Source organism: Gastrolobium bilobum, unplaced genomic scaffold, assembly GCF_033153095.1.
Source record: "Gastrolobium bilobum isolate Gb01-03AN ecotype WA unplaced genomic scaffold, APGP_CSIRO_Gbil_v1 utg62724, whole genome shotgun sequence".
Taxonomy (NCBI): Eukaryota; Viridiplantae; Streptophyta; class Magnoliopsida; order Fabales; family Fabaceae; genus Gastrolobium; species Gastrolobium bilobum.
The window spans coordinates 86,605-111,318 of NW_026895149.1; the positions used below are offsets into that span (position 1 = coordinate 86,605).

At 35.8% G+C, this 24,714-nt stretch overlaps 1 protein-coding gene across 1 annotated transcript; it reads right to left on the bottom strand.

Annotated features, from left to right (window-relative positions):
• Nucleotides 1-8,808: 8,808 nt before the first annotated feature.
• On the bottom strand, nucleotides 8,809-12,374 carry LOC133295955 (WAT1-related protein At1g68170-like). The gene is made up of 7 exons (XM_061494898.1): nucleotides 12,181-12,374; nucleotides 10,434-10,496; nucleotides 10,201-10,317; nucleotides 9,706-9,967; nucleotides 9,410-9,568; nucleotides 9,162-9,313; nucleotides 8,809-9,028 (listed from the first exon to the last, which is right to left on the bottom strand). The coding sequence occupies exons 1-7, from the start codon at nucleotides 12,372-12,374 to the stop codon at nucleotides 8,809-8,811; spliced, it is 1,167 nt and encodes a 388-aa protein (XP_061350882.1).
• Nucleotides 12,375-24,714: the final 12,340 nt, after the last annotated feature.

Consider the following 24,714-nt stretch of genomic DNA (forward strand, 5'->3'; position numbering starts at 1 on the left):
GACATCCTCTGACCAGTTGGTCGACATGTTCACCAAGTCTCTTCCTCCAGCAGCTTTTCACAATGCTCTCTTCAAGTTGAGCCTCATTAACATTCACGGTCCAACTTGGCGCGGGGGGGGGGGGGGGGGGGGTAATAGGATAGGGGGTAATGAGGATAAGCTCAAATCCAAACCCAGACAACAAAGGCCCACGATCTTCACATAATAGACACAATCCAACTAATTCAGTTTTCACGTCAGATAACAGTTGCATTATGCCAACTAACCATAACAGAATGAATGCAGTTTGTTATTCATCAATTATTCATCAAGTTATTCATCAAAGCATGTATAAATGTTATTTTGTATAGTGCATTTCTTTTTATCGATTGTATTCTAAACCTTTGAGTAATGAAGAGTTCGAAGTTTTCTCTCAACTTCAATAGAATAAGCATAAAAATAAATTAATACTTCAAAATAAGTTACGTAAGTTATTGATACGTTACACAAACAAAAGAGAGAGAGAGGATAAAGGTACATAGGTAGCTGCATTAGGTGAAATGTTGAAGAATGAAAAGATTGGACAATGAAAAAAGGAGTGGAACAAGTGCTGATAACGATATTGTACAGTAAAGTGCAAGTGCAAGCATGAAACGTTGTGAATCTGTTCACCGCTCTTTCTTCTATGTCCATCTTAATTGCATTGGAGCCAGAAAGTGAACTTGGCGTGAGTGGTTTGACACGTTATTCTTACAATAAGTTGATCTTTGAAAAATCTTAATGGAAGAGCTGATTTGACATGTTACGTACACGTCTCCTTTATTACGGGAATTTTTAAACTGATCCGGGATCATTATTTTTGAGTAATCCCTCTTTGTTTTTTTGGAAAAATATGCTTCCCTCGCAATCCCTTTACTTCTTTAAAAAATCCCTCTCACTTCCTTGTCCATTACTATTTTTAGAAGGATACCATGTACATCCGCAATACTTAAACAAATCTCTTGTGGGAATTTTTTAAAGTGATTAGGGACCATTATTTTTGGGTGATCCCCTTTTTTTTTTTTAAAAAAATTGTGCTTCCCTTTCAATTCCTCACTTCTTTACAAATTCTCTGAGAGAGCTTGTCCTTTACTAGTTTTAGAAGGGGTCATGTACACCCGTATCACTAAAACAAACCTCTTTATTACGTTTCATGTGAGCACTTCTATTCGCACTTTACCAAAATTTGTTACTACATAACAAAATATCAGGAATTAAAAACACATCAAGAATATCTTTCAGAGATCAAATTGGTCACTTATCTGCAACAAACTCTAATAAGAATCACTTACCTGCAATAAATATGAATTGCTTCTTAAAACACGGACAAATCGTGTGGATATGTATTTCATGAAAAATTCCTTTGAGAAGAACATTTCTCACGGACCCACCGACAACTTATTCTGGTTAACCTATTTACCAGTTAAATATAAATAGGTTGATCTTCAAAAATATTAGCATTGTAATTTTAACTTGATTCATTAATTAGCATATGGGTTAAACAAGCTAATTCATTTAACTTGTGAGACGGGTCGGTTTATTTTTTTTAACAATTATGCAACCACGGTTCTTAACACAGCAATAATGTTAAATCTTTGTTATTAAAAGAAGCATAAAATAAACTAATTTAAAAAATTCAACTTACAAGTTGTTTAATACTACATAAGACTAAAAGAGATGTGCCGGTGCATAATTATTTGGGGGGACTATTTGACCTTTAATCCAGTAAAATCTGGCCCGACCCGGCTGGGTCGATCCGAAATTCGGCGAATCGGTCATCAGATCAGTTCGGGTCAAATATTTGACCGGTCAGGCATCATTCCGGTCAAAATTCGAATAAAATCAGCCACCCAATGACTCGGTGGCTCAATGATCTGGTCGGGTCATGCATTTAAAAAAAAAATCAAAAAACTAAAATTGTTTCATCTTGTTAAAAAAAATGTAGAACTCATTTTAATTTTTTTTTGTAATTTTATTTACTAATATATTCTTCTACAATAACTTCAAAGTGATCTAGTACCCCAATCAAGTCGATGCATGATGGACCGAGTTTAATAACACTGCTTTAATCCCATAGTCACGGAAAAATCTATAACCAATCGACATATTAGATATTAGAGTTGTTGAGTAATCAAAATTTCTATACAATATTACCAAAAAAAAAAAAAAAAAAAAAAATTCTATACAATATATATTATTTAAATAATATGGACATTCACAAATTGAAATTGAAGAGTGGATATTAATAAATGTCAAAAGTATATTAACTATTTTTTTAATGAAAAAAAAACAGTGGTTTAGAACATTGTCTTATTCTTATTTTTAGTATATTAACTCTATTAGTATTTGTAGTATTCTTATTCATCCATGATCCATCTTATCCAACAGAAAAAGTTTTGTTGCTCAATATGATTCTAAAGTCATAAAATCTTCAAGACACGGAATCTCTGTTGGCTTCTCATCTTCAATTTCTTTTTTTAAGATCCTATGCTAATACAATAATGAAAATTAGTGTTACACAGGAAAGACAGTGTGTTATTGTCCTGTGTGTGTATTACATACACTGATTATACAGAGGATTGCATGAACAAGGTAACATACAATCATTAAAATCATTAAAAGTGTAAGTGCAATGAGATCTGCAAGATCACAGAATAAAGGCATGGTGTAGAGTGTGTGACTATCTAGCTAATAATATTTTGAAAACTTCCAGTGCGTTACCTAATAATATATTTTGATCGTTTGATAAAGCAACTGGCGCATGAACACCTATAGACGAAAACAAATTAATTGCGATTGCGATCATTCCATAAATGAACTAGCTAACCTGTCCTTAGGTATGAAATCAAATCAAAATAACTGACCTATAAAAACTAAGTTAGGTCGAGCCAGACAAAAACCTGACCCGACTTGATCCATGCACAGCCCTACTTTTGAGTGTACTTTACCAGAAACTCAGCGTGCTTGATTCTGGTTTCCTTTTGTGTGTTACTTTAACTTTTTTTTTTTTTGATACAAAGTTAATTTGACTGCTTGCTAGCGAAGCTGTGTATCCTAAATCGTTCTTGTATATATATATATATATATATATATATATATATATATATATATATATTATATTCTTTTCTTATTTTATGGGGACATCGAACTTAAACGTCTACCTTAATTTCTCTTCACCCCTACTATAACTGAATGAATTGTGCTTATTATTCTCTCTCTTTTTGATACAAGTGTGCTTAGTATTCTAACCATCAATAAGACAAGATGTCCCACGATTGCTTTTTTATGAGAAGAAAAAGTAAAAAGGAAGCGAATTCCACACCATGATTTAGACTTGCCTCATGGCAAATTCCCAGGCATCTGTAAAGTTCTAGTAGACTACTCCTTAGATTCTATCGTTGCCTTATGTGTACTGAAGAAAAAGTATACAAAAAAGTGTTATGAAATATACAACAAAGATCACAGAATAAAGGCGTTTGTGTTTGTGGCTAGCTAGCAGCTTGCAAAAACAGCTATATAATTGAAAATTTCCTGTGCTGCACACAATAATTTATTTTGAATAGTTGACAAAGGAACTAACGAACGCCTGTGTCTAGATGAGAACAAAATAATCCGGATTATTTTACGAAGAGGTATAAATTGGTTAATTTATACAAAATACGAATCACATCAATATATTATAAGGTCAGAACACTTAATCGATTGAGAGATATCCACAACTCCATAAAACACACTTGGTTGTGAAACTTTTTTTATGCAATTTAAATATGTAGCTCATTGACTGACGGGATAAAATAATAGAAGAAACAAATACACAGGCAATGGCAGAAGTGAACATGAATCCACAACATTCCACATATATAAACATGAGGAAGGATATTCTTAGTACTAAAATTTTCTACTACTAATTTACTACCTATCTAATCAGCATTGAATCAAAGAGAGAGAATGCTAAAAAGTTTTTGAAAAAAGAAAAAATATTGATCCAATGATGATTAGATAGATAGTGAGTTGATAGTAGAAGATTTTGATAATAAGAATATCTCTCCTCTATAAAGATTCACATCAATAAATAGTGAAAAAATAAAAATTATGCAAATAATAAAGGGATTTAAATACTTATTATCTTCAAAATATAACACTACATACGTCATTATAATTTATTTCTTTTATCACTCATGTAAATCCTTCGAGTTTTTTTACTCTCTCAGTTACCTTCACCGGCGACTGCGGACAAAATTTTTATTTCAGTTTTTTTTTTCTTGGTTGCAGGTCCTTATTTGTCTCTTGTTTCAATATATATATTAGGAGTAAATACTTTTTTAAGTCCCTAACAAAAAACATGGTCCACATTTTAGTCCCTTACAAAAAAAATTAGTCTCGAGTATGGGTGTAAATGAGCTAGGCCGGCCTACAGAGGCCTACGGCCTAGCCTATATTAAGTCAGGCTTAGCCTATTACAAATAGTAAAATAGAATAAGCCTAGCCTTTTAAAAATACATATTTAGAAAATAGGCCATAGGCTTTTTTGTACATGTCTAACCTATAAGCCTACAGACCGGCCTATATCATCATATTAATTTTTTAAATTATAATAAATAAAATTATTATTTTAATAATTTTGAATAATAAAATAATATTATTTTAGTTATTCTTTTAATTGTTGAATGTTTAATAGGCTTAAACAGGCTAACAGGCCTAGGCTTTTATTTTTTAAATATAGGTCAGGCTAGACTTGTAATTTGGGACCTACACAGGTTAATAGGTCAGGCCATACCCAATACTTTTTACACAGACCTTGCTTATTTAAGCCAAAGCTCAGCCTAGCCCAGCCCATTTACACCCCTAGTCTCGAGGTCCCTAAAAAATTTAAAGTAGATCAATTTAGTTAAAATCGTGATCCCTCACAAATTCAAAAAAGACCTATATTATCCCTCAAAAAGACTAAAATGGGTCCACTTTGAATTTCATAGGAACTAGGTGACTAATTTTTTTTTATAATGGACTAAACTAGGGACTGAATTTTTTGTTAGGAACCAAAAAAGATATTTATTCTTATATTAGTTAGCAACGTACGGAGATAATTAAAACAACGTAACAATGCAAATTTATTAGAGAAAAAACTTATTCTTCCTCCCTTGTCACTTACTCATTCACATGCTCTCTTCATCCTTTGTTTTCTTTTTCATTTTTATAAAAAAAGAGGATTGATTGCAGGTCTAACATTCTCAAATAAGTAAATATTTAGAGACGAGACCTTCATTGTGATTTTGCTTGTCTTCTGTACAGGTAGTGTTGACTTTTTTATTCACCACTATAAAATAGAATGATGATGTATGGATGTACTGGAGTATATTCTCATATTTGTTTCGGAGGATTGGTGAGATTTAGGGGAGAAAATAATTGGTCAAACTATTGCCTGCAACTTGTTATGAAAGCAACTAGATTATGAGCGGGTTCAAACATTGATTTAAACTTTTTTTACAAAAAAAAAATTTCGGGGGCAGCCACTAAATATGCAGACATAAAATAATTTTTTCTGGATCCACCATTGGTTACTTAATAAATTATTTTAGAGCAGATTATGATAGATTTAGAATCCCTTTTTACAGAATTCTAGTTCTGGTTATTACTTGAAAATGAGATTTTCGAATTTTCTAAACTAACAATTCTTTAAAAAATAATAGCCTTTATTTGTTGCGAAAAGATTGTTGGTTTATTGTTATATATTTAATTAAATTTTATTTTTTAAGTGTTGTAAATTTTAAAATAATTGATAGAAATTTTTTTTTTTTAATTTTAACTCATTTTAAAATAACTATACATATTTTAAAGGGAAGTTGCATGAGATAATTATCTCATGCAATATAAACAAAGTAGTGGAATTCACTATTTTTTATTTTTTAAAAAAATAGTTCACTTCACTATCTTGTTTCTGTTGCATGTGATAATTATGTCATCCAACATGAGATAAAGTAGTGGGGTTCATTATTTTATTTTATTTTATTTTATTTTTTTTATCTTATCTCTATTGCATATGAGATAAATAGATCTATATTTTAAAATCATTAAAGGACAAACACTTTAATTAATGGGTTTTATTAATCTCCTTTTACATAAGATAGTATCTTATGTTGTTGAGAAAAACTAGGTGGTCCCATCATTAAAAGAAAAAAAAAGTGAGGTACAGAAATCGAAGTGAGAGAAAATGAGATAAGCTACCTCATGTAAAAAGAGACTAATATTTCTCTTAATTAATCATACATATTCACCATTTTTTTTTTCTTATTCTATCAAAAAGAAAAAAAGAAATGAATATAAATTAAAAAAAATGATATAATGACAACTCTAAGGGGTCAAGATTCCTCTGCCTCTATTGGGTGCAGAGATTATGCGGTCAGGCTCCATAAAAAATTAAGCAAAAAAATGGAAACAAGTCAAATAAGGAAGAAAGAAAGATGTTTGAGAAAGAAACACAAAAAGGAAAATAAACAGAGAACAACACCTAAGAGGGATCATTTTGGGTGCATGAGAACTCACTGATAGACTCAACACACTTCTCCTATCAACACTCATCTTTCACCAACACACTCAAAAAATATCACTTCAAAAAATAATGGATTTTGAGAAAAAGAGGGAGAGACTAAACATATACTGAACGTGAGGTCCAAAGATCATCAACAACTTTCAAGAGAAAAAATCATTTCAACACAAGGGAAGAGAATCTGGGTCTTATTCTAAGTTCCTAATATTTTTGGCACAAATTAAGGTAAGTTTTTCACTTTACAACTCATATAGATTATGCATATATTTTATTATTGCAGTATAAGATATCAGTTTTGGTTGTGGTGAATGCCATTAGAAATGTTATTTTATCATCAGCAACATGTACCTTAACCCAAACCACCATAGATCTCACCAACCTGACTACTGTGATTCAAAGATAGATTGAACCGATGACCCATTCCCACTACCTTCTTTGCAACGCTACCGTCAAGAATCGTTCACCATGAAAACACCCATCTCCCATGTAAAACATGGCGGAGCTAGCCTCATCTTCATCAAACCCGTGCATCACCATGGCAGATTTAACTATGTTTCTTCTTCTCTGTCATCGATTATAGGATAGGGGCTCAAAGTGCCCTTTTCCCTTTTGTCAAGTATAGTGGAAACCCAATATCGTTTCTTCAGTTTTTGGCATAATGTTATTTTTCTTTCTTTTCAATTATTTCTTTTATTTTTTTATCATTCATTATCTTTTTGTTATATTGCTTACATTTTACGGAAGACCAACGTCGAGATGGCTTCCTTTAATTTTTTTTTTAAGATTAAGTTGAGCTTTAACAATAATATAATGACCCCCTTTTTGGTTGGAGATTTAAAATGGTCTTTTATGCAACAGCTTACGTTTTACTTTTTATTTTGGAGGAAATTGAATGATTAAAAAATGAATTCAGAAATGTTTGAATTTCTTTTTTTTAATAATTAGTTAATTTAGCTATGACAACTTATTAACTTTGCGTCTTTTATTTAGGGTGTTAACTTTGCGGTTATTTTATCCGTGATAGATGATCCAAGCCTTCAAATCTAATCGAAGTAATTAAAAAATAAATATTTTGAAATTAAAATTAAAAATATTAATAATATATAATGGGGTAAATATTTGTACAGCTACTTTAGATAAAGTTATCTACAGCTATCCAAAAATTACGTCGTTTTGATTAATGAAGGGTGTTTATGTAATTTTAGATGAATTAATGAAGGGTGTTTCAGTAATTTTATTTACTTTTTTATCATATACATTTTACTGAAATACCCTTCATTAATCCATCTAAAACTATAGAAATACCCTTCATTAATCAAAACGACGTAGTTTTTGAGAAAACTGTAGATAACCTTATCTAAAGTGGCCGTATAAATATTTTTTTCATATATAATTACGATCTTTTTCATAATTATCAAAATTTCAAAAATAAAGTTTCAAAATATAATAAATAAAAGAATTAGCTGAGCTGAGACATCTTATTAATTCTAAATTTTTCTTGGGTCATTTTGACTTTGATAGTATGATAATCTTAGAGCAAAATGAATTTTCAAAAGTTCGTTTAAAAGTAAAATCAACCAACACATACATGTTTTCTACAAAATGATGTAGTTTTGAGTTTCTTATTGTACCAAGGGATATATCAGAGCGGGACTATCTCATCATGTCCAAAAATAAATTTTTATAAATTAGTTTTCTTTCACAACAATAAATATTATTTATTTCTTTGGGTGAACCTAATATTTAAAATTTTACCAATAATTGCCACAATTAATTTAAGGTAACCGTTTTTTTAAATTGTTCCTGTAGGGTGTTAACATCTTCCCTACTCGTAATTGACTCCCAAATTCATTTCTATTTTCAAAGACAAATTTTCTTTACCAAAAGGATTTTTATGATATTTTCTCAAATAAATTTTGATGGCGACTCTATTATTTTAAATTTTCATAGTAAAATCTCTTTTAGGTTCTTAACAAAAAATATGGTCCTTACTTTTGTCCCTTACAAAAAAAAGTCAATTTTTGGTCATTTTACATTTTCAGTTTTTTGAAAATATGGTCTCTCAGAACTTCAATGAAGATCCAATTTAGTCTTTAAAAAAAACTAATATGAATATTTTTTGTAAGGAACGAAAGTAGAAATGATCTTTTTTTGTTAAGGATCCAAAAAAAACTTTACTCTAATTTTCACTTTTTCACCGTCATGTCGTGATCCGATTCTTCACGTCATACTATTTTGATAAATATTCAGTGATCATCAGCAACCTTCCCGGTAGTATTAGTTTGATTCAGGGAGCTTTGGACATATTTATCATGATCTACTGGCGTGCACGTAACAACAACCTGAACAGCTTCGGACTCTCTTGTAATTTCAAATGGAACGAGATGAGTCTTCTTTTTCATTTCTTTTCCCTTACCCCAAAGCACCGCGTATAGACCACACACGATCAGCACTGCTCCAAGCACACTATATATGTACAAACAAACTAAATTAAATCAAATCAAATCATAAAAATTTGGAAGAAACAAAAAAAAAAAAAAAAAAACCATGAATAGGTACACATATATGTTTAGGTAAAATAAGATTTATTAAAGTGTACCATCCTAAATATAACTTCTCATCCAACATCAAATAAGCAGCGATAACCACAAGCAGAAGCTGTAGAGGATTGAAAATAGACGCAAATAGTGGGCCTCTCATCTTTATGCACCAGTTATAAACAATCACCACTATTCCAGAGACCACAATTCCCTGCATAATTAACAAGTATCATGTGTACATATTAAATTTCAAAGTCTCAATCATAGTGTGATTTAGTAAATTAATTATGAGTATGCATGCATATACCGGATAAATCACAGCTAAAAGCCTGATACCGTAATCGAGCTTCCATTGGCTCATGTCCCTATCAACACAGAGAGCAAAAATAGTTGCCTGTACCGCTCCCATTGTGGACATTAAAGCTGCACTTGAATGAGGGTACGGGAATTCTTCATTCAACTTAGCCTGTGCCGTTTAAAGTAAACGACATATTTTCATAAATATATCTGTATGTTGATAGATAAAATGACTAGAATCTAATTAAACAAGTTGGTGAACATGCATGTGTGTGCTCTGTTTTTGGTCATAAGAAATAAGCTGACCTGAATAATGAACCACAAAGAAAAACAGCAGCAACTTGCAAGGGCACATGGTACACCCCACAGTTTACTACCAGAATCACCATGTTGTGTTGCCATATGACCATTGTCGTTTTGATGTGGATGCAAAAGGTTGATTTTTGAAGACCACAAATTAATTTCTACCCCTTTGAAAAACGTCAACAGCATTGCCCCGCTAATTCCAGTTATTGTTCCTATTACCTTTGCCTTTCCTTCTCCTGATCCCAAATTTAATTTTTCGAATCTACACAAAATCAAAAGTAAATTAAAATCGGGGTGCCAAACTTATCTTTAATTTCCACTTATTTCTATTATTTATTATTTACTTTTATAAATTGTGAGTGCATAACTTTAATTTCCACTAATTTTTATTATTTAACTTTTACCTTGCTATGTGGCGTGACTAACCAAAGCTTTGTTGAAACAAATTGGTATATGAAGAAAATTGAAAGAAAATTATTACGAACAAATTAGTACCCGGAGGATATGCCCATGATAAAGGTAATGCCTGGAACAAGGTTGAGCATAGCCAATACAAACGTTGCTGATGTCAAAGCCAGAGCCTCAAGGTAAAGGTTTAGATATGCACTTGCCCTGGAATATTGCATGACCATCAGTATTGTTAATTAATTACCTTATATCATTTGACAATAAAGTGCCTGAAAATACTTATGATATGACCAATAAGATGAAGAATTTACGGAGCATACCCAAATAATCCACAAAGAAATGTCATATAAAGCACCCTCCGAGTAATCTTTGGTCTCTTCTTCCTGTATATATAGGAGAAAAAAGGTAAAACCATTTTGGTCTAGTTAATCTAATGCGTGAGTCTCATGTTCAAAGAAGCTACAATGTCTATCTCTCCTTTTACCCTTTGGTTGAGAATTTGAAAAATTAAATAAACTAATCAAATAACATTCTCAAAATACTGTTTTCCAAAAATAATATTTACAATGTTAGTTGTTTAAAATATTCACAAAAAATGATGTTATATGGTACGAAAGATTTTTAACAAATCCCATCACCGACTGATGTGGCAATAATTTTATTGCGTTTCAAAAAATTATGCTAAATTTTTAAAAAGAAAGACATGGCAGAGTCCATTTACCTTGGCGAAGAGTATATATAATATAAGGCTGGGAGTTTTTATAAATGAGGTAGTTTAAAATATTGGTGAAAAAGAATAGCACTAATTTTATAATACAAGTTCAAAATAAATATGTAATTTAACTAAAAGTTAATTATTTTCCATCTTCTTACCTCCAATTTTAGGGGAATAAATTTTGGGTTTTGAGAAAAATACTTCAGTCTCCTTTCCTTCCCTTACAACTCTTTAAAAATGTGGTAGTCATTTTTCCATTCCCTTCTCCCTTCCTCTTCCAAATAATGCATAAAAGTTCACTCTCCCTATCTGGTCTTCACTTTTATTTTCCCTCCATTATGTATCCACCTGAATTTCACTTTGATTTATTTGATTAGAAATTGCTCTGACCCTCATCAATCATTATCATTCATGGTCCATAACAGGATTCATAGACGGCAGCCAACGACAAGAGACAACAGAAATAATATTTCTTATGCATATTCATCGTACATGTTACTTAACATTAGAGGATGGGCATGAGTTGAATTGAACTATTTTTTTTTAAATTGAATCAAATTGGTTTAAATCAATTTTGTTCAAAGAACCAAACTGTTTTTACCCCAAACCAATTTTTGGTTCAGTTAGGTTTAAAAAGATTCTAAACTATAAAACAGTAATTAAATAAATAAAAGAAGAGAAGTATTGGGGGGGGGGGGGGGGGGGGGGGGGGGGGGGGGGGGGGGGGGGGGGGGGGGGGCGGGGGGGTTGAAAAGAAGAGAAAAAATTTGCTTAGGTTCAAGAATTGATTTTTAAAATTAATTTTTTTAAGTGTACTATTATTTTGTGAATTTTTTTGCACACTCTCAAAATTATTTTTGAACCAGCTCTGAATCCAAATGAAAAACATGAAAATATTGAGGAAAAAATAAAAAATATAAATAATACTACAAATTTGAAAAAAAAAGAAGTTATAAATAATTAAAAAATAAAATAAAGTAAAAATAAGAAACAAAAGAAATAAAAGTAAAGATAAAAGAAGGAAAAAAATAAATAAGGAAGAAAAATAGAGAGAAAAGAAAATAAATAAATAAAACCAATTTGATTCATGATTTTTTAAACCAATTCGACTGTAACCACATGAAAGTAGATGTATATGTACTTTGTACATTTTATTCAGTAAAATATATGCATATAGAAAATATTTCCCCTAGTCTCATGAAAATTATGTGAGGAATTGTTTAAGCAAAACAATTCTTAAAAATTATTTTTACACGAAAATATTTTTGAAAAACTATATCAAATATACGAATTTGACATTCTCCTATAAAAATTCACATGAAAGAAAAAGTAGCTGCAAGGCAATCATGGACCTATCAAAGATAAGAGCAAGGAGGATAGTGAAAGCCGATGCAAAAACGAGGCGATAGGCAGTAGCCACCCTCATGCTCATTCCATCTTCTATGGCAATCTTGTAGATCACATTCACCGCAGCATATGCAACCTGCGCAAACACCATTAGAATGGCTGGTTTCAACCCTTGCAAAAAATTGCGTATGCCCTTCATCTTCACTATTATGCTGCAAGTTGAAGGGAATAGATAAAAGATATGGAGTGGAATGTGTAGCTTGTTGGGGTATTTATATGGGATGTATATTCGCCTTCCAAACCACCGTGCTTGATCTTCACATCACTATCTACATACTATAATATTAAAATATCCACTCACTCTCCTATCTTCGTATCAATATCTATGAGCTTTGTTTTAGTGGACCAGCCACACATAATCCTTTTCTAAAAGTAAAAAAGAAAAGTGAGTGGAAGGAAATTTTTAAAAAAATGAGAAATAAAAAAAATATATATTTTTCCAAAAATAATAAAAGGACACCCTAAAAAAGTGGGCCCCGTTCATTTTAAAAAATCCCCAATATCTATATACTATAATATTAAAATATTTTCACAGTGCTAATTAAAGTTAGGGCACTCAGGAGTACTTACAAATGTTGGGTACTCGGTGCTCCTCTTTGCAAAAATCGGAAATACTTATTCCATTTAAATCAGCACATGCCGATTAGACCTTACGCTTTTGACTATTCTAGTGTTTATCTAAAATTTGAGTATCTTGACCGGCAGTGGAAGATACTATTATTCGATAGGGTTAAAGCATTCAATCAACTGACAAAACTTGCCTATAATTGTGGCCAGGACCCTCACCCTCATAAGTGGTGAGATCCATTTTCTTTAAAAGAAATAATTAATATAATGATGATGACCAACTGAAATTAAGCTTTAATTCTTTCCTAAATGTGAAGTCTAATTAATCTCCCCTTTCGTGCGTCTTCCTTTTCCTTTTCATTTTTTTCCCATTCATGCAATTGTTGATTTTTTTTTTCCTTTTGCTTTTTACTATTATTCTTCATAGTAAAGTTAAGGTCTTTCATTTTTAATTTCTTCAAACCCACTGAAAATTGAAACTTCATTCTAACACTTATTGATTATGTGTTGTTCAATTCTCATTAGATCCCATTGTCCACCGAAACACTTGATGGAGATGAAACTTGTTAAATATAAAATTATTTGTGTTTTACTCAATAGTTTAAATTTTTTAAATAGTTAACTCGTGACATTAGATTTTGGAATCTAAGTGTGAGTAAAAAATCTCACATTGGTTAGAAATGAATTAAGAGGAGATCATATAAGTGAAAAGACTCGTGAGTAAAATGTTTTAAGATTTTAGATTGAGATGGAATATTTGAGCCCATTTGAAGGTAGATTCTCCTACCATTGGTGTAAGAACCCGCACCGTTAATTAAGAAAGTTAATTAATTAATTATGTGAAATTAGGAAATAATTCTACAATTGACCCTAATAATTATTATGAAGCGCTAATAATTATAGCAAGTGATTAAGAATGCTGAAAGTTGTTTTTCGGAAGAAAAGTGCAGATACCGATTCTGCTAGTCGGTATAAATGCGTACCGATAAAGTATCCCGGAAAATTATGAAAAGTGAGTATATATTACTAGAATAATATATAGGACTTGTAAAATGAGTTTCAAGTTAAAATAATGAGAACTGGTGCCAGAACTAATACTGTCAGAGTGAAAAATGCATACCGGAAAATTGTTGCGAAAAAATAAAATAAAAATATGAAAATTTCTAGAAAAATATCTAGGTTAAGAATATAAAATTTTAGAGTTAAACGAAGAGCGGAACTAATTAAACTAATACTGCTGGTTTAACTTAAGTGACTATATAAATAGAAAAGGGAAGCAAAACCCTAAGTTTTGCTTTTAGAAACTCAGCAGCTGATTGTGGCTCACATTTGGGGTTTTCTTGGGGTTTTGGTTCTTCTCTTGGTAAGCCTCCAAAGTTTTCACCTTTATCCTCCTCTTCTCCATTGAAACACCACTCATCCATTAAAGCTTTATTATTGTTGAAGGAGAACCCTTTATCAAAGGATTTGGATGCTTCCTCAATCTCTAAAGTTTCTATTTTTCTGTTCTCAAAAGGATCCTAGGTAAATTTAATTACCCCTTTGTGAATCCTTAATTTTAAGTATAATATTTGTTATATGTTACTGTTACAATAGCTTCACTGTGCGCTACCTTTTTCTATTTGCATCCGGTTGCGTGAGTTTTTAAATTGAAAGTCTGAATCTTGTGTAGCAATCGGTCATGAGGCTTTGGTCCAACTTGAAAGAAAGCATATTTTTTGAAATTGGTCTTTGAAAGCATTAGTTTAATATATATATATATATATATATATATATATATATATATATATATATATTAGTCAAAAGCTAATAAAGAAAATGCATGCTTATGCTTATATATTGTTACAACGAAAGCTGTGAATGAAACGGAAGTACGAAAGCTAATAAAGAAAAGGCAAAGAAAGTTAATAAAGAAAAGGCATGCTTATGCTTATGCTTATATGATTGTTACAGGGAGCTAATAAAGAAAAGGCATGCTTATGCTTATATATTGTTACAACGAAAGCTGTGAATGAAACGGAAGTACGAAAGCTAATAAAGAAAAGGCAATGAAAGCTAATAAAGAAAAGGCATGCTTATGCTTATGCCTATATGATTGTTACAGGGGACGTTATATATATATATATATATATATATATATATATATAATAATTATTATTATTATCTAAAATTAAATAAGTTAAATGATATATCTTAGAAAGGATCTCCGGTTCGAATTGAAAAAAAAGAAGAAAAAAAAACAATATCTGATTACCTTGGAATTTTAGAATATGTATATTGATACTATGATGGTCATTGAACCAGATCTGTGAGTGCATTCGATTATATTTGTGGTGTGGACCCTTGTGATATCGAGTTCGAGTCGAAGAGGCATACGGGTACAGGTAAGCTTTCGTGTCCTCGGTTTAGCCATGTTGTGGTTCCACCATGTCCCATGGGGATATGGTATATGCATGTTGTGTTACATGCTTTTGATGTTTTGGAAATGCTGTTGAGCTATTGTATGTTAGTGCCTTGTTGATATGCATGGAGGTGTTCCACCTATACGGTAAGCTTGAGTATGTAGAACATACAAGAGGGTGAGGTTGTGGGTGAGGTGCAAGCGGTGTTCCTTGTACTACATGTAGGGAATAGACGTATTCCTACATTTCTCTGGCCAGTAGATAGTGATTACACACATGCCATAGATATCTGTTGCACTACATAGTTTTGGAACTGATAATGATATAAATGCTTTTTGAACTTATATTGCACACGTAAGTGAGCTTGGGGTGGAAGATCCTTGAGGACCCCTTGTCTTACTGAGATTTCTAGTTTAGAGATCTCACCCCACGTTTGGGGAATGCTTATTTCAGGGTCAGGTAATGTTGAGACCTCAGGCGGCAGGAGGCCGGAGCTGAGTTAGATTTGCTGTTATTTATGCTGACTTGTTGGATGCTGGATTTGCATGCTGCTTATATGCTTATAGCTTCAGTTTATGTTTATGGAGTTTTATGTTGAGACTTGTTGTTTACGCTGTTTATTTGGTGAGCATGGGGATTGTCCGTGACACATAGCATTGTTATGTCTTGTTTATGTCTTGAGTCTTTGGAGTTGTATTAATGTATCAGGATACTGTCCGGATTACGAGATGTAATACCGTGATTTAGATACACACTTTATTTATATATATTGAGGTATTTCAGTAGATGTCTTATTGCAATTTACATACAGGCGATATTTTATGAAATTGATTAAGTAATGAAGTTGGTAATCGATAATGACGTCATAATTGACAAGAAAAAGAATATTCCGCATTTTTAATTAAGCACCACTTAATACGATGTAATGTTAATATTCTGGGTATACACGGGGTGTTACATTTTATGGTATCAGAGCAACGGTTCAAGGGAAAAGCCTGTATGTATTGCAATGATTAGGATGTTTGGTTGTGTCTGTTTTGTGTGTTTGCTCCGTCGAGTGTTATTATGATAATGCGTATGTGACCACATTGCGTGGGCCTGATCAACTCATAATTTGTGTAACTTGTGCAGAGTCATGGTAAGAACCGGGAGAAACCGCGAGACTTCGGAGGATCGGCCCGATCCTGTCCTGGCTGCATTAGCTGAGATGCAGGCGGCCCGACTAGCCGACCAGGAGGCCATGAGAATGGAAAACCAGGCCATGCTGGACGCCGTCAGAGAGGCGAACAGGAAGGCCACTGAGGACATGTTGGAGGCCAACCATCTGGCGAACATGACGATGTTTAGAGTCAAGTTGGAGGAGATGAGGAATGGCCCTGATGTTGGTCATGCTCCACCGCCACCACCACCACCACCTCCACCCAGTCTGCAGGATGACTCTCAGAGTCAGATGGGAGATGGCAGTCACCTTACGGGGGCCATGCAGACCGTCCCTATTTTTGTTGAGGATCGTGATGAGATCGATCGCCGGCTGAATGCTTTCCGTAAGCATAAGCCACCTGCCTTTGATGGATCCTTTGATCCTGTTGCTGGCTTGCTGCGGCACGTTGGCTTCAGGCATTGGACAAGATATTTCGGGTCATGCAGTGCACAGATCCGAAGAAGTTGATGTTCGCTACTTACATGCTGGAGGGTGATGCCCATGAGTGGTGGACAAACCTTTCTCACGTCTACGAGATGCAGGGTCATGTGATGACTTGGCCTATGTTCGAGGACTTCTTCTTGGGTCAGTACTTTCCATATGACGCTCAGGAGAGGCAGCAGGGAGAGTTTGACAGATTGGTTCAGGGCTCGTTGTCTGTGGACGAGTACCTGGCCAAGTTCAACCAGTTGGTGAAGTTTGCACACTTCAGGATGGCGATGCCTACTCCTACATTTCTGGCTGCTAAGTTCCGCAGGGGACTTAGTGAGGATATTGCTGGTTACCTAGCTGGTTCTGCTTCTAGAGATTTTGGGACACTGGTTCAGCAGTGTCGTGATATTGAATATTACTACAGCTCGAGTAAGGCCAAGAAGGTAAAGGTTGCTGAGGCGAAGAAGGTTGCAGCTGGTAGTTCCACTTCTTGGCGAGACAGGAAGTTTGGGAACAAGGGCAAGGGTAAACAGATGGCAGCTTGGCAAGCGCCGAATCAGTTCAAGAGGACTTATGCTCAGGGGAGTGCAGCGAGACCTCCTGCTCCCAAGTGTTCGGGATGCAGGAAGACCCATTTTGGGCCGTTTTCTACCGGCCAGTTGATTTGTTTTCAGTGTGGCAAGGAGGGCCACTTCTCCAGAGACTGTCTGTCGGCGACGGCGAGGGCTACTGTAGTGCAGGCAGTGCCACTTCAGATGGTTCCCCTTCCACCTTCTTCGGCACCGGGAGTGCCACCATCTTCTGGGAGAGTTTATACTCTGGATCGTCAGCAGTCGGATCGAGCTCCGAACCTTGTCAGAGGTACTGTTACGATTGGTTCATCAGCTGTTGATGTGTTGTTTGACTCTGGGGCTACGCATTCTTTTGTTGCTACCCTGATTGCTGTGGGGCTTGAGTTGCCCAGTGATGTGTTTTCTCCACCGATGCGGGTGACTACCGCCACCGGAGAAAGATGTGATGCTACCACTGTTCATCGCGATGTGGCGTTTCAGTGGGATGGTCGTGAGTTCTCGGTAGATCTGATAGGGTTGCCGATGGCCAACTTGGAGGTTATTCTGGGCATGGATTGGATGTCCAGAAATTGTGTTATGATTGATTGTTGTGCCAAGCGTGTAGTGTTGTCTCCGTGTGATTCCACAGCCAGTTCTTCACCGTATATTTCGTTGCTGCAGGCTAGGAGAGCCTTGAGAGCAGGGGCATTCGGTTATGTCATGTTGGGAGGCTTGGTGAGTGGTACACAGGAGGATATCACTGGCATTCCTATGGTGAGGGAGTTCCTCGAGGTGTTTCCTGAGGAGATTCCTGAATTTCCACCACAGAGGGAGATAGAGTTCTCCATAGATTTGTTGTCTGGTGTGGGGCCAATTTCTTTAGCTCCATACCGGATGTCGCCACCGGAGTTGGCAGAGCTGAAGAAGCATATTGAGGATCTTTCAGCGAAAGATTTCAATAGACCGAGTGTGTCTCCTTGGGGAGCACCGGTTATCTTTGTGAAGAAGAAGGACGGGACAATGCGATTGTGCACCGACTACAGGCAGCTGAACAAGGTGACAATCAAGAACAAGTATCCCCTTCCTCGGATTGTTGATCTGTTGGATCAGCTCAGGGGTGCTTGTGTGTATTCCAAGATTGATCTCCGGTCCGGATACCATCAGATTCGAGTGAAGCCGGAGGATGTCCCGAAGATCGCATTTCGCTCGAGATACGGTCATTTTGAGTACTTGGTGATTCTGTTCGGTCTCACCAATGCACCTGCTGTGTTCATGTATTATATGAACCGGATTTTCCAGCCGTACCTGGATCAGTTTGTTATCGTCTTCATTGACGATATTTTGATTTACTCCAAGACGGAGGAAGAGCATGTGGAGCATTTGAGAACTATTCAGCAAGTGCTGAAGGAGAAGAAGTTGTATGCGAAGCCTTCCAAATGTGAGTTCTGGCTCAAGTCTGTGAAGTTTCTTGGGCATGTTATTTCTGCTGAGGGAGTTGCAGTGGATCCGAACAAGATTGAGGCCGTATTGGATTGGGAGAGACCCAAGACAGTTCCGGAAGTGAGGAGCTTTCTGGGTTTGGCAGGTTACTATCGGAGGTTCATCAAGGGATTCTCCACCATGGTTTTGCCATTGACTCGCCTTACTCGGAAGGAGACTCCATTTGTGTGGACTCACGAGTGTGAGGTCTGTTTTCAGGAGTTGAAGGAGAGACTGACTACTGCTCCTGTGTTGGTCCTTCCTGATCCTGCGCTTGAGATTGAGCTTTACACCGACGCCTCCGGGAAGGGGCTAGGTTGTGTGCTGATGCAGTTGGACAAAGTGATTGCCTATGCTTCGAGGCAGTTGAAACCTCATGAGGAGAACTACCCCACTCATGACTTGGAGTTGGCTCCTATTGTGTTTGCTTTCAAAATTTGGAGGCATTATCTGTTTGGTTTGAGGTTTGTGGTGTTCAGTGACCACAAGAGTTTGAAGTACCTGTTCGACCAGAATGAGTTGAATATGAGGCAGAGGAGATGGATGGAGTTCATAAAGGACTATGACTTCGAGCTAAGGTATCATCCTGACAAGGCCAATGTGGTAGCTGATGTTTTGAGTCGAAAATCCAGTAGTTCATCCAGTTTGTTACTTGGTAACTTCGATGTGGTTGAGAAGTTTCGGAACTTGGCAGTGACCGCTCCGTGTGAGAGTGTACTTCTCGGGTTGGAAGCATCAGATGTTGTGAACGAGCTGCTAGAAAAGATCAAAAAGGCACAAGTTCAGAGAGAGTGCCTGGATTATGTGAAGAACCAAGACAGTGTGTCTTGGAATGATGATGGATTGCTTTTATTTCAGCAGAGGATTGTAGTTCCTCGAGGTCCGTTGACAGAAGAGGTTATGGCAGAAGGCCATAAGGGTCAGTTTTCTATCCACCCTGGTGCTACTAAAATGTATCAAGACTTGAACAAGAACTTCTGGTGGCCGGGCATGAAGAAAGATGTTGCTATCTTTGTGTCCAAGTGTTTGGTTTGCCAGAAGGTGAAGATTGAGCATCAGAGACCGTCTGGTGAACTTCAACCTCTTGAAGTACCACAGTGGAAGTGGGAAGGTATTTCCATGGACTTCGTGGTGGGATTGCCGAAGACTCAGGCGGGTTGTGACTCTATTTGGGTCATCGTGGACAGACTGACGAAGTCTGCCCATTTTCTTCCAGTGAAGGTGAGCTTCACTACAGAGAAGTTGGCCAAGCTTTATGTCCGCGAGATTGTGAGGCTTCACGGGGTGCCCGAGAGTATCATTAGTGATAGGACCCGAAGTTCACATCTCGGTTCTGGGAGGCGCTGCAGGAGGCTTTTGGTACGCAGTTGAGATTGAGTACCGCGTATCACCCTCAGATTGATGGACAGACTGAGAGGACCATCCAGACCTTGGAGGACATATTGCGAGCTTGTACGTTGGAGCAGGACTCGGCATGGGATAGGTACCTTCCGTTGGTTGAGTTTTTTTACAACAACAACTTTCATGCTAGCCTGGGCATGGCGCCCTACGAAGCACGGTATGGTAGGAGGTGTCGGACTCCTACTTGTTGGTCCGAGGTTGGGGACAAGGAGCTTTTTGGCTTGACTTTGTCCAAGATACCACCTTGCAGATCCAGATGATCCGTGAAAAGTTGAAGCAGGCGCAGAATCGCCAGAAGAGCTACTATGATGTCAAGCATCGTCCGTTGGAGTTCAGTGAGGGTGAGCACGTGTTTGTGAGACTTTCACCTGTCACCGGTGTTGGTCGGGCACTCGGAGTGAGGAAGCTGAGCCCGCGATATATTGGGCCATACCAGATCCTTGGTAGAGTAGGACCTGTTGCCTACCGGCTTGCCTTGCCTCCGAACCTGGCTAACATCCACGACGTGTTTCACGTGTCTCAGCTTCGGAAGTACATAGCAGATCCTTCGCACGTGGTGCAACCGGATGATGTGGAGGTTCGGGAGAACCTGAAGACTCCCGTCGGACCACTCAGAATTCTCGATTGTGGCGAGAAGCAGCTGAGGAGAAAGATCATTCCAATGGTCAAGGTGCAGTGGACCGGAAGAACTCCTGAGGAGTGTACTTGGGAGCGTGAGGACGAGCTTCTCCGGCAGTATCTCGAGTTTCGACCAAGTATATTTCTGATTTTGAGGTCAAAATCCTAAAAAGGTGGGGTGAATGTAAGAACCAGCACCGTTAATTAAGGTATTTAATTAATTAATTATGCAAAAATTAGGAAATGATTCCATAATTGACCCTAATAATTATTTATGAGGCTTAATAATCATAATAAGTGGGTTAGATATCGGTTCTGCTAGTCGGTATAAATGCGTACCGAAAAAAGTATCCCGAAAAATTAAAGTAAGTGCATGATAATTACTCGAATAATATGTAGGAATTGTAAAATGAGTTTCAAGTCCAAATAATGAGAACTGGTGCTAGAAACCGGTACTGGTTTTGAAAAGCGCGTACCGGAAAGGTGCTCAGAAAAATATAATAAAAATATGTTAATCTTAGAAAATTATGTAGTTTCATAATCCAAAGTTTGGGATTAAAATGCTAAGCGTAGCAATTAAAGTTAATACTGTGTATTTAAGTGTGTTTGGGCTATAAATACTCTCATTATGGGCACAAAACCCTAGGATCAGATTTCTCTACGTGAGTTTGGGGTTGACCATTTGCTGGTTACTGTTCCATTGGCTTTCCCTTCCATTTCTTGAGCCAAGTTATGATATTTCTTGACTTTCTTCACATTTCCACCTTGTAAACACTTGGGAGCATCCTTGTGGAAGTGAAATGAGGGTCTTTTCTGATTCTTAGCCACTGTTTGAGTCAGTTTTGAGGGCAGAGTTTGGAGGTTGAGTAGTGGAAGCCTTGGTCTTGCCATTTGTGAACTCCAAGTGTCTATCTTTGGGGAGAAAAGAGCCATCTTGTTGTGCATTTTCGTGCATCTACCTTGAGTCAGACTTGAGGGGCTGTGTTGAGCTCCAAGAGCATCTCAATTCTGAGTTTTGAGCCTTGGTATGTTATACCAACCTTTAACTTGAGTTTTAAGGCTTAAAAATGGTACCTTGATGCATCTAATGACTAAAAGATGATAACTTATGGTTGGGTAATTGTGAACACGCCTAGAAATGCATGATTAGGTGTTTAAAATCGGTAAAAAGGGAACCTTTAAGGGATATCTTCACGAAAATGCAGAAACTGCATTCTGTCGTGAAATATTCGGATATTTGTTGAACAGGTATCCAGATATTGGATATCCGGATATGTGGTTTTGGAATATCCGGATATTGGATATCCGGATATGTGAATCTGTATATCCGGATATTGCATATCCGAATATGGTCCCGAGGAATATCCGGATATTCTGGGATTTCGCAGAACAGTAGCTGTGCTGTGTGTACAGTAGACTATTGAGGGGTTTGTGGACCCTAGTTTGATGAAGTTAAACTTCTGTATTTAATGGACTAAGCCAGAATCATGTGATTAAGGACTTGTGGCTTTGTTAGAAGCTTTAAGACTTGAAAACGTAATGAAACGGCGTTGTCTTTAATTTGTATGCATGTGGTACATGTTATTGATTTATATTTGGTCCATATCAGATTGTGATCTGTTGTGATTGGACTTTGAGCTTGTGGCATTGGATAGCTAGCTTAGAGGTAAGTTTTCGTGTCCTCGGTTTAGCCATATTGTGGTTCCACCATGTCCCATGGGGATATGGTATATGCATGCTGTGTTACATGCTTTTGATGTTTTGGAAATGCTGTTGAGCTATTGTATGTTAGTGCCTTGTTGATATGCATGGAGGTGTTCCACCTATACGGTAAGCGTGAGTATGTAGAACATACAAGAGGGTGAGGCTGTGGGTGAGGTGCAAGCGGTGTTCCTTGTACTACATGTAGGGAATAAACGTATTCCTACATTTCTCTGGCCAGTAGATAGTGATTACACACATGCCATAGATATCTGTTGCACTACATAGTTTTGGAACTGATAATGATATAAATGCTTTTTGAACTTATATTGCACATGTAAGTGAGCTTGGGGTGGAAGATCCTTGAGGACCCCTTGTCTTACTGAGATTTCTAGTTTAGAGATCTCACCTCACGTTTGGGGAATGCTTATTTCAGGGTCAGGTAATGTTGAGACCTCAGGCGGCAGGAGGCCGGAGCTGAGTTAGATTTGCTGTTATTTATGCTGACTTGTTGGATGCTGGATTTGCATGCTGCTTATATGCTTATAGCTTCAGTTTATGTTTATGGAGTTTTATGTTGAGACTTGTTGTTTACGCTGTTTATTTGGTGAGCATGGGGATTGTCCATGACACATAGCATTGTTATGTCTCGTTTATGTCTTGAGTCTTTGGAGTTGTATTAATGTATCAGGATACTGTCCGGATTACGAGATGTAATACCTTGATTTAGATACACACTTTATTTATATATATTGAGGTATTTCAGTAGATGTCTTATTGCAATTTACATACAGGCGATATTTTATGAAATTGATTAAATAATCAAGTTGGTAATCGATAATGACGTCATAATTGAGAAGAAAAAGAATATTCCGCATTTTTAACTAAGCACCGCTTAATACGATGTAATGTTAATATTCCGGGTATACACGGGGTGTTACAGTTTGGGTTCAGACGATTATAGGATAAGGGACGCCTTGTCGTGGTTTGAGCTCCTCCACAATAAATCTTTCATATGCAGAAGGCTACAAAGTTGGAAAATTATTTAGCTTCAGTTAAATATTACACAATGTATTATTTGTTATATTATTTCATTTTTATTAAATTATCTGAGAGAATGGTATTTTCCGTTATTACGGCTGGAAATGGCTATAGTTAGAAAACCTCAATGTTACTGAGAATTTTTTCACGTGTGTTCGTTTTGTGCTAACCTTTCCAGAAAATCATAATGCCTACTCTAAGCTTAGCAGGTTAAGTATGGAGTATCAATATTTACTCTTATGAGGACCGCATGGAGTTTTATATTGTTGTAGGAAATCAAGTAGCTGCTTCGATATTCTATGCTGATAGTGTTGAGACCTACACCTATAGGCTAGATTATGATAAGACTTTTGTATTGTATAATTATGTGATGCCAGTATGTAAGATATAAACTAAAGTGATGTAATATTTAGTAGACTGTAGGACCTATGTAAAATAACTCCTTTTTGTATCTAACGTAACATTATCTATAAAGTAATGTTGGTAGATGTTTATATAATTTTCTTTACTGTTATTATCATCGACGTGTATTAATTAATAATATTAATTCTCTTCCATCTTATTTCTCACTGACTATGCGTAAACGTAAATATAAATGTAAATAAAAGAAATCATGTAATATTCCTTATAAACGTTTGTAGCAAGGGATGTTACAGATAACACTGTTGCATTGTTGGATTCTTGTTCCCATATATTATCATTGTGCATTGTATATGCTGCATTTTGGAAGTATCGGTTGCTATTATATTTGCCTCTGCCACATGCTTTGTTGGATTTTATCATCTCGAGACTTTTTGCAGCACTGTCTTATGTAACACCCCGTATATATCGGTAGTGTTATCATTACATCGTATTAAGCTATGCTTAATTAAAAAATGCGGAATATTCTTTTTCTTTTCAATTATGACGTCATTATCAATTACCAACTTGATTACTTAATCAATTTCATAAAATATCGCCTGAATATAAATTGCAATAAGACATCTACTGAAATACCTCAATATATAAATAAAGTGAGTATCTAAATCACAAATCTACATCACGTAATCCAGACAATATCCTGATACATTATTACAACTCCAAATA